This window comes from Gallus gallus, chromosome 1, assembly GCF_016699485.2.
Source record: "Gallus gallus isolate bGalGal1 chromosome 1, bGalGal1.mat.broiler.GRCg7b, whole genome shotgun sequence".
In the NCBI taxonomy this organism is placed as follows: domain Eukaryota; kingdom Metazoa; phylum Chordata; class Aves; order Galliformes; family Phasianidae; genus Gallus; species Gallus gallus.
In genome coordinates, this window is record NC_052532.1 from 105972901 (window position 1) to 105984115 (window position 11215).

The 11215-nt window shown below is 46.3% G+C and overlaps 1 protein-coding gene across 1 annotated transcript; it reads right to left on the bottom strand.

Moving 5' to 3' along the window:
- Positions 1-1771: 1771 nt before the first annotated feature.
- KCNE1 (potassium voltage-gated channel subfamily E regulatory subunit 1) lies at positions 1772-10196 on the bottom strand. The gene is made up of 2 exons (XM_025145187.3): positions 10046-10196; positions 1772-4382 (listed from the first exon to the last, which is right to left on the bottom strand). Exon 2 carries the CDS (start codon positions 4333-4335, stop codon positions 3955-3957), a length of 381 nt encoding a protein of 126 aa, XP_025000955.2. The 5' UTR covers positions 4336-4382; positions 10046-10196; the 3' UTR covers positions 1772-3954.
- Positions 10197-11215: the final 1019 nt, after the last annotated feature.

Consider the following 11215-nt stretch of genomic DNA (forward strand, 5'->3'; position numbering starts at 1 on the left):
TGTCCCTGTTCATTGCAGGAGTAATGGACTAGACGACCTTTAGGGGTCCCTTCCAACTCTAAGTATTCTGTGATTCTATGATCCCATACAAATATATCCTCAGATAAACAGATGAACATGTTGCCGTTCAGGCAAATGACTGCATGCTGCTGGAGAAGGGCAGCTGCACCCTGCTTCATGCTGCAGCTCACACCATATATGGCTGGTGAAGGTCTTTGGTAGAGGACCTGTAGGTGACGTTCCTGTGGCAATTTTGCAAGCACAGCCAAAAGAGATGTGCTTGGGGCTGGGAAGCTGCAGCAATCACAGTGTTGACCACAGTCTAGGCAATTTAGCCAGGTTTCCAAGGCAGGCAGAAAAGGGAAGAGAAGGGACACCTCGGCCACCAAAGGCCACATAACCTGGTTACAACTGTCCTGGAGCTTCTTCCCTCCCAGGCATGAGGACTGATTTGTCCGTCTCAGAGTTAGGATATAGAATCTTGTCTACATTTATGCTGTACTGCACTTATCCATAAATCTTCTACGTGTAGCTTTGGTTGCACATAACTTCCAAGTTAGTCTGAAACTCCACAAAATTTTCCAAAACATATGCAAGAGAGCACATGCTATATTAATTCTTTGCCTTTGGTTAAGATTTTTTTGTGTGTGTGTTAGCATCACATCACTGCTAACAAAGTAGGGCTTAAATTCAGAATGCCATTTTTATACAATTTCATATTTCAGAATGCTCTTTTGTATGTAATTCCTTTTATATAAAGCATAAACAGCCAGTGAACAATACCTATGCCTGGAGGTATGCTCATTGGGCCAATGAGCAGCAATGCTGCCAACTGGAATAAGCCATAGGTGACGAAGCCAGGGACTTAAGCTACTGTGGACTTGAGAAAAATAAACTTCTGACAGTTCCCCTGCCTATTTTATGTCCCCTAAGCAACAAAATTTGAATCTGAGGCAACATTTGTGCAACATTTGCATAATGACTTTAAGCTTCTTCCATTTCTCTGATAAAATAAGAAATCCTCAAGAAAATCAGAAAATACGGTCACTGTTGTGTTGGTAACAACATGATAGGTTTTGTCTATGGAAAAGGTGATGAGCAAGTGAACAAATCACACATTTGTAGGTACTCCTTGGCCAACCTGTGCTTTTGTTGCATGAAGTCAGGGATGGACTCAGTGTCAGCCTTCCTGCAGTAGTCAGCTGTAATGACAGAGGAAGTGGTAACTGTGTGGAAGTCCTGAAGGATGCTCTGCAATGCAGGCTGCAGCTGGCTTTCACTTCCCATCTCCAAAACTGTTATTACATAATCCAGAAAGAAAATTCAGAGCCTTTTTCAAGGGGAATACCGAGACCAGGCTGACCTGAACCCTTAAGAGCTCACTATATGCACTCCTATCTCTCCCATGATCAAAACGATCCTTTCTAACCTTAAAAATCTGCATCCCAGGATGCTCTGTTTGGGTGAGGTACCCAAACAATGCCTTGTACAAAGCCAAAAGACCTTCCTCCCTTGTTGTACTGAACACCAGAGTCAAGCTGCCTGGTGAACTGCAAGTCCTGGGAGTTTACTTGAGGTGAAAAATTTGTGCCTGACATTTTATTGTTTCTCCAGATGTAGGTGTACTGGGAGATATCCCAGCACCCAGGCCTGGCCCTCATTAGTAGGATGTAGAAATGTCATGGGTGAGTGGGTGCCCATCAGGTAGAATCGGTACTCTTTCTGCAAGCTTATGAAACAGCTCAGAAGAAAAACTTCTAAGGCCACAAGCAACATTTGTAATTAATATTTTATTGTTTTTTCACAAGTGAAATATGTATGGGAAGAAGGAGAATGACTGAAAGGTGAAGGTCCGTTGTGGGAGTCTACAAGTGACATAGAAAGGTGCTTTGTAGCCTGGTTACAGAGAAAAACATTATGACTAAGGCACAGTGGTTCCTCACTTATTAAAATAAATAAAATGGTAGAGATAAAAATAAAAAAAAAAAGTGGAAGCTAAGTAATGCAGACAATGACCTTGTCACAAATAGCTACACTGGGCCTATTAAAATAAGGTGATCAGCAAGTGCCTCAGCCCAAAATACCTGAAAGCACCTGGAGTGGAAGGGGAGCTGCAGGAGGCAGACCTTTTGAAATGCTTAATGTTCAAAGGTTTAAATGTAATGAAGGCCATTTTTAATGCAAGTTTAAACATTTTCAGCAATGCCTCATGGGTCTACACCTAGATAACCAACAAGCGAGAGCACTTTCACTCTCACTGAGGGCAGGAAGTAGAAGCAATATACAGACTGCATGGTGAGAACCCAAAAAGGCAGTGCCCAAGCCAAGAAGTCAGCAGTTATCCAAAGCCTGGCTTGGTCTACCTTCCTCTAGAGGAGACAGAGGCTCAGATAATTAAGCTGATAGATAAATTCCAAGCTGTCCAAGACACTTAAAATATTGGCCTTACCATCAGCTTAATGGTAGGCACCATATAAATATATTTTTAAAAATACACCATGTTTTCAATTGTCCTATGTTTAAGTATCATGGGAAGATAAGCATGGATGGAATGCTACTTTAAAGAAAGTGCAGTGCTTTGCATCCCTTGCCTATCCAAATACTTTGGTAGCGATCTGCCACCACTCTGCCTTTGCCTTGCCTTTGAAGCAACTGCTTTGCATGACTTTTTTTCAAGCCTTTCCCACTTCTTACTCTCTGGTAGCTAAAAATGAGATGTACATCTGCAGAGTAGAAATAAAAAGTCCCCTCCTGCTTGGACCATTGCTTCTTTGATCCCATACAGGAAAACAGGCTTTGACCTGGCTAGGTTGCTATTTTAAGCAATGCAGTGTCCAGAGAGACATATTTCTGCCTGATAGCAGAGACAGCCAATACTTCCTGCCAGAGCAGTAGAGTTCAGCTGCTGCCTTCTCCCTGCAGCTTGGTGTACACAGTCCATGGAAGGAGGGCATATGGAGGGCACAGGTAGGAATACCTTGCCGACATGGACCTCACATTGGACAGTTCAAGAAATAAACAGCTGTGCTAAGGCGGCTGCTCTTGGTAGCTAGAGAAACAGCACATGGGCTACAAGTTAGGCACACACATAAGCTGCATTCATGACTAAATACCAGAGATCTTGAGAAACCACTTTTCACAGTGTGGAAATTCACTTTGCAACCAAAGGCTAGCACCTAGGTCTTCTGCAGTAATTAAAGGTGATCGAGACTCACAACACTGTATGTTACTCAGTCCTTGCATAAAGGTGGATATTGCTTCCAAGATCAACCTGGATCCACAAGAAGGAAAAACTTAAGTACTCTGCAAGTCTTATCTGGGGTACACAATGTGAATTAAGGACAGTCATTAAGAAAGTTCCCTCTGAAGTCTCCATTTTTCCACAAAAATGGTTTTCAGGAAAAAAAAGAAAAAAAAAGCAAATCCTTTTTTTAAAAATTCTACCTCAAAAAGGTACATGATACTCAAAGGAACTACTCATCCATAACACTGTACAGTTTATATAATGATTATTCAGAAATACAAAGAAAATCTTTCTGCTACATTTTCTTGGAAGGCAATGGTCTTACTTGAAAACGATTGCCTAAACAATACTTGGCTGCTAATACCTCTAGCTTATGCTTGATCTGGTTTGTTTTGAAGTACAATGACTACTGCAAGAATTCATGCTGGCAACACCAACATTTGCATTTCTCACCAGGTGAAGCTGATGAGTTCATGATACTCCCATTGGTGTGTCCCCTCCCCTGACCTTACAGTGACTGAAACAATGTGGCCAGGCAACTTTGCAGCACCAAGCCATCACAAACTCATCAGCTTCACTGTCATCTCTGTAATTCAGTCTGTCCTAGGCCAGCACCAGGAGCTTGGCAGGTGGGAAAGCAGCTAGCCTGGTTCATAGCAGGTATCGCTTGGGTTGTCCCCATGCAAAGTTCAGTCCTTTCTCCCATTTGGCTAGGAAGACTTTTCCTCAGGAATGTGTATGCTCGGCTGCTCTACTGCCAGCTGGTTTTCAAAGACACAGCACAGCTTGTAATTTTCTATAAGCTTGGCTTGAAAATACTCCTGGTCCTTCTTGTGCCAAATGTCTGTTGCAATGTACGTGTTGTAGGGGTTGTGGGAGTCCTCCAGTCTCCTAGCACGGATATTGGTCACCATGACTCCCACGGTGAAGAAGCCAAAGAGACCGACCATCATCAGCACGTAGATGATTTCCAGGCTGCTGCCAGTGCTTCCAACTGTAGAGGGGGCAGTGCTATTTGTCTGCTCCAGGTGGTCTTGAAGCAGCTTGGAGAGGAGAATGCTCAGGGCTGTGTCATTAGACAGCACCAACATTTTTTTTTTTAGTTCGGTCCTTTGCACTTCTTTCTTCCCTAGTCTCCCTGGAAAAACAAACAAACAAACAAACAAAAACAAAAACAGGGACACACCATCAGACAAAGGCGTGATTCTCTCTGTCTGCCTTACTGGTTCCCCCAGCAAGGAAGCTGTCTCAGCACATGCAGAGTCAGGGCCTGAGAAAGTACCTGAGAGGCCTGCTCACCTCCTCCTTCCAAGCAAGGCCAATGAGGATGTGTCCATCCCCTGCAAATATTTGTCTTAAAAACCCTTCGTGATACCAAGTCCTCAGTCACCACAGATAGGCTGTTGTGGTACTTTACCGCCCCAGCCATTGGTCACTCACCCAGGCCAGGCCTACACTCCTGCTGCTTACAGCCCATGGCTTCTTTCCCGAGCCCCACAAGCACTAGGAGTGGCTCACTCCCATGCTACAGCAGCTGCTTTTGGCTTTCAGTGTTGTTATCCTGGCTTCCCCTCTCTCCTATACCAGAACTGAATCTGGAAACAAAACTTCTGTACCTGATCTGCAATGGAAATAACTTGGTACCTGCAGCAAGCATCACACACCCACCCCTGTTGAGGAGCTTTGCCTTCTGCAACCCTTGTATGGATATACCACACAGAGACCAAGCAACCAAACATCTGAGAGACATTTATCCCAAGCTTATTTAATGTGAATTCCCACTGGGCATTTGCCCAAGAAGGGTGTTTACAGGGAGTATGCAGTGACTGCCTACCTAGCAGTGACTGCTACTGACGCGCAAGGAAAACCTTTTCCCTCCACCCTCCCTCTTGCAGGCAGACAGGCCTCCCCTAGTCAGTTCAGTGCTTTCTCCTTCAAACTAAATTGCTGTGTAACCTGTGTTTTATTGTCTGATTAGGAGAACTTTCACTGGCATTGCTGCAGATGAGGAATGCAGCAGGAGATGGCTCTACCAAGAAGCACTGAACAATCAAAGCCTCCCAGCCACAGCCTTCTGTGCTGACAGCCCTCTACAAGAATGCCCCTCACTACAAGAAGGACGCTGGGGCCCTGAAGCATGTCCAGAGAAGGGCAACGAAGTTGTGAAGGGTATGGAGCACAAATCTGATGGGGAGCGGCTGAGAGAACTGGGGCTGTTCAGTTGAGACTTAGGGCAGACTTCATCACTCTCTACAACCACCCGAGAGAAGGTCAAGGTGAGGTGGAGGTTGGCCTCTTCTCCCAGGTAACAATGACAGGATGAAAGGGAATGGCTTCAAGTTGAGTATTAGGGAAAATTTCATCTCAGCAAGAGCAGTGAGGCAGCGGCACAGGCTGCCCAGGGAGGTGGTGCAGTCACCGTCCCTGGAGGTGTTCAGGAACTGTGTGGATGTGGCACTGAGGGACGTGGGCATTGGGCATTGTTGGGATGGACTGATGGTTGGACTGGGTGATCCCAGAGGCCTTTTCCAAACCTTAATGATTTGGTAATTCTAAGAAGTTGAAGGGTCCTTTTCCCCTTTTAATGTCAGCTGTGAATCTTTTAATAAGAACAACCCTATCACCACTGCAGTCCCAAAGCCTCAACAGCCAGGTAATACAACTGACAGTTCCATTACAATGCCTAATTTAAACAGCTCTAGAAAATTAAGACAACAGTTTCTCCCTGTTTTTGCCCTTAACATGTCTGAATCAAGGTACTGTTATTCAAGGTGACTTCTGTGACAGCAATCTTCTAATAACGTAAGATGGCTGTCAGTGCTTTCTACAGTTTTAAATATGTGATAGCCAGTCAGCCTGTTAGCAAAAGCTTCTTCAGCATAGGTTTTCTGTTGTTGTTGGTTTGTGTTCTTTTTTTTTTTTTTTCCTTTGGTTGGTTTGCATTATTTTGTTTGTAAGAAGTACTGTTATGTTCATTTATAATACATCAAGAATGAAATGAACCCTTGGGCACAAAGCCACCAAAAGACCCAGGCAGCAATTACAACTCTGCATGAGGGCAGCATTAATGATACATAGCTGCTGTGCAGGACCTCTATGCAATAGGGATGTTAGCTGTGCACACAGCCTCCAGCTGCTGGTAATGACACTGCAGTGGATGTGAAGTGTCTGGAGGTTTCTCTGAATTGTCTGTGCCTCGTTATAGCACAAATGCTGTAGAAGGAGATGTTGAGATAGAGGAAATGAGAAAAGAGCGCTTATCTTGTGACCTCCTATCCCACACGTGGAGAGGGGTAATTTACTCTGTTCTGTGCTGTGGCAGCTAAATGAATTACACCATCAATTCAGATGTGAATATGATCAAACATACTTGTAAAAATTAATTGCTAATGCAACTGTCTATGCTGATTTTAGCACCAGATTTGTCCAAACCATTTTACTAGACTTCCATGCTGTGCAGTCATGGATTTGAGGCCAGGTCTCAATGAAAATCAGATGCTCAGCCCAGGATGATAGATGTCGCGAAGAAAGTTTTGCTTTCCTCATCACACATTCCAGAGCAACACGAATAGCATCAGCCCACACCACCTGAACCCAGCCCCCTACTCTTGGTGAGTGAGTGACCTTGCAGAGCACAGGTGAGGCTCTTGCAGGCTCAGATTCACACCATTCTGAGCACTTCCTGAGATGAGCTGCCTTTCCAGCAGGAAAAAATGAGCGCACATGGGAGCATGCCTTGGTATTTTGGTTTTAAATAGAGATGAGCCTGGGGGTGGCAGAGGGAGACAAAATCCCCTCTACAAACAATATTGTGATCCAACTCATTTCTTCGGTTGCATGAGTCAAAGCTACAGGAAATAACATCCTGGCAGCTTGAGCTCAATAGTTAAAATCTATTCACTTTTCACAGCTGCTTTCAGATACTTTAATAAGGGAAGGAAGAGAAAAAGAAGCTTAAACCTTTATCTGAGATTACTCCTCCTAAGCGCATAGAATGTGTCAACACTGTAAAATGTAAAACTGCTAATAAATCATTGCAATAACTACTTCTTGCCAGCCTGGCTCCATCTCCACAGCCACATCAGACTAACAGGCTGAGGGAGGGAAGAGGCACGCTCTGGTTTCCAAGGAGGACAGCTCCTCCTGAAACACCAGCAAGCCTAAAGGTCTCATCTGCCACTTCACAAGCATTGCTCAACTCCAATGAAACCCATTCAGAGCTGCAGTACACAGGACTGGGAAGAACCGTCTGTATCACCAGTCTAGCCCATGACAGATGGAAGTCCTAATGTCCTCAAAACTTTGTTTCCCACTCTCTGCGGATGTCTGCTGATGGGCTGCAATCATCATCACTGCCCCAGTCCCTCGTGGGGCTCCTCTGAGGAGCTCCAGGTAAAATTGCGAGCATCCCAAAATCTGTTGACCATGGGTTGCAACCCCTGTAAGCCACCTGAGTTGATGGTCCCCATATCACACTACCCAATGGGAGGTTGCAATGTGTGGCAGGTAGTTACACCTCCTATCCCCTCTATGTTTTGGGGGACAGGCACTGAGCAGTAGTAGTTCTCTGCCTGGTGTTAAGAATGGCCTGGAGCAAACTTGTTAACAGTTCAGCAGCTCTCTCACTGGGCAGTGATTCAGAGGGAATTCCCTAAGGCTAATAACAGCCTGAGCTACATCCTGCTCTCAGGTGTGTTGCTGCTTCTCCGTTACACTAAATGCAGGTCAAATGTGCCTCCAAAGCAAAAGTAGTGGGCTCTGCAAGTTTATTGTTAACACCAAAGTTTCCCAGCTGTGCAGATATACTGCTGGCTTTGCTCAAGCTCATCTTTCATTGAATGTCAATGATAACCTGAGCCACTGCCCCATTGGCTGTGATCCATGGCATCAAGAAGTGAAATGAACAGGTTCTCAGCAGGTGTAGAAGCATGCCTTCAATCTAACCTTAGTGCAGATGGGAGGATCCTAGGATGGTGTTTGCTTTCTCTGTCTGATGGCTGGAATTGCTTGGGATGCCTTCAGCCTGGTTGCTATTCTAAGCAGAAATTTCCCCAGGGAGGTATTTGCATAGGTAGGCTGTTACTTGCAGCTGGGGGCTTCACCAGTGGGGAAAAAACAATCCAAACCCACCCACAGCTTAGAGCTATGAAGTGCTACGGCTGCAACATGCAAGCCTATGAGAGGGCTGTGAGATGCATGGTCTGACTCTGCTTTGGGTCTGTGATGAGGCCAAGCTGAGCAGCTGGAAGAGCATGCAGTGCCCAGCTGGGTGCTGAGGCAGTCGCATTCACCCTGCTGAGGAAGTAGGACTGTGACAGGGTATATCTGCAGAGCTGCAGATTGACATTTGAGTTCGAGCAAAGCAATTAGCAACTGCAGAGCATCTGGCACTTAATATTACTTCTGTCTTCTTTATAAGCATCAGAACTGACTTATGTCTGGCTATTTCCCAAGAAAGGCAGAAGAGTACGGGTCTGTGTGTTGCAAGGCAGGCTGCAGACTGCTATCCCAACCTAGGTGCCTCCTGCACAGAGACCTGAACCAGTTGGAGCTGCAGCCACAGCGCTGCCTGCTCTGCCTGGGGCTGTGCTGGGCTTCAGCTCCCAGCAATGGAGCTTCAGTGGGCCCCTACAGACTGCCGGGGTCTAAGAAGTAAAGAGGCAATTTTCTGTCATGTACCTTGAGGATGTGATTCTCAGCTTCGGAGCCCAGTGGGAATTTTTCCTCCAGTACAATGTAGGCAAATTGGTTTGCTTTGGCTAGTGGTACCCCTCTTCCCCGCTGAGTTAAAATGTGGTATTATGCAGGCAGAGGTGGATGTTAAATGACAGATGGTTGTCTGCCATTGCCATTTTTCTCAGCTCTCCTAAATCAAAGGACCTATATTTTAATTTATGCCAAGCAAACATCTCCAACAATCTCTCTCTCACATTGCTGCCAAGAGCATCAGTAATCAAGCAGCAGAAACTGAGACTGCAGAGGCATTTATACCTTTAGAAAATACACTGCAGCAGCAACTTCTCAGGAACTGATGACACGCAGAAAAGCCTATTCTACACTGGCAACAAAAGTCAGCACAGCACGTTGCCCACCTTCCAGTTCTGTAAAGCGATTAAAGTTCCTCTGACATTAAAAGGTAGTGGATCTCCTGACCTCATTTCCCTGCCTGTTCATTACAGGGATGGGTAGGTCAGACAACAGCTTTCTGGAAAGCAGAGCATTGCACAAGATAGACTCATTTGGTCCCTTCAGCTCCTGGAAATGTGTGCAACAGCACAGCATGATGCAAGGTTAGATCTGAGATGGTACAGTAGAGCAGCCCAGAATCAAGTAAGGTTGTGAGGATGGATTTGTAGTTATGCACAAGTTGCATGCACCATCTGCAACCCCTAACAAATCTTCATCCTTTCCCCACCAGCCCTCAGCATCACTGCCCACTTAAGGTCCCTGTGCTACTCTAAAATGCAATGCTTGTAGTGAGGGTACAACCACTTCTTCTCAAAAGCACCAGGTAGATATCTAGTCCCCTTCCACACACCCTATACACACCATACTATTTTGAAGTGAAAAACCCAGCAACCACCCCCAAACAATATGCGGTGAAGTTTATCCTTCCAGATGCAGCTGCCTTGGGCTCACACCCAGTCTGACAGACCAGACAAACACTGTTGAGACTGCAAGGGCAAACAAAAACTGTCGAGTGAAAGCCCTGCTCCCCCTTCTCCTTATCAGTTCAGCCCTGCAAAGTTTGCCATCAACCCCTGCTCTCATCCCCAGCCCGGTACACACCTGGCAACAAACCTTGGCTGGATGCAAGGCTCCGAGCCCTCCTGGGAGAATTGAAGGTGTGAGCCCAGGGAAGACCACGAACTGTCTGCAAGCAGAGGTTGGCTTCTGGCTCCTGCAGGGACAGCAGCAAGGCTGTCACTGTCCCTATTCCTGGGATCAGTGCAAAAGGTAAGAGGCAAACAGGAAAATATACAGGCTGGGGGAGGGCAGTAGCCTGTGGCAAGGGCCAGCCTCCTGCTGCAAGGTGTGGGCACTGGCCGTGGGTGCCAGGTAAGTGGGAGGTACTGGGGGCAATTGCAGGTGGGACCCAGCCCTGGTAGGTGCTGCTGTGGGGTGCTGATGAGGCAGCATGAGGGGAAGCACTTCCAGGGCTTCTCCTTCAATACAATACCAACAGCTCGCTCCAGGGAATGTTGGCTGACCCTCACCCATCACCCCAAAAGAGCTGCTTTCCATGTGAGAAGAAATGTCTGCCATCACTCCTTAGCTAAAAGGGAGTCATTAAAGCACATCTGGAACCTCTAAAATGAATTTAATAGCTTTGCAGAGCAGCTGCATTTAAACGCACACAGACAGTGCTGGCAGTGTGTGATAATGAGATCTGGAGTGCTCTGCAGGCCCCCCAAGCATACCCCAGCTGGGGATGGCAGCAGCTCCAGCTCACCTCAGCTCTACTGTGCTGCTGCTGCTAGGGTGACAGCTGGAGAGGAGAAGTGAGAGGGTGACTGAGGTATAAAAAGGAATGGGTGAAAGGAGTGTCATAGTCTCTTCTCTTTCCTTTCAGGAGCTTTGTTCTATGCTTTTGGTGAGGTGGGGGGTGTAGTCCCCACTTTCTGAGCAGCCAGATGGAGCCATATGTGTCCCTGCTCATTGCAGGGGAGTTGGACGAGGTGACCCTTACGGGTCTCTTCCAAGTCAAAGAATTCTATGACTATGATTTGTGGCATTGCTGTGTCCCATTGAGGAGAAGATTGTTAAAAGAAGATTCTTAAAGGTTGGGCAGTGGCTAATTAGGGAAGCAGTGCACTGCTTGGTGAACGAACAGGTCAAATCCTCCAGCTATGCAGAAGGATCAAAGTAGGGCTAAGGGTGCTGTGTCTGCAGGTGGACAAGACAGGGTCTTGCATGCTCCCTTCTCTGTTTCTGGGCAGTGTGGGCACACTGAAAGGTGCACTCTAAAAC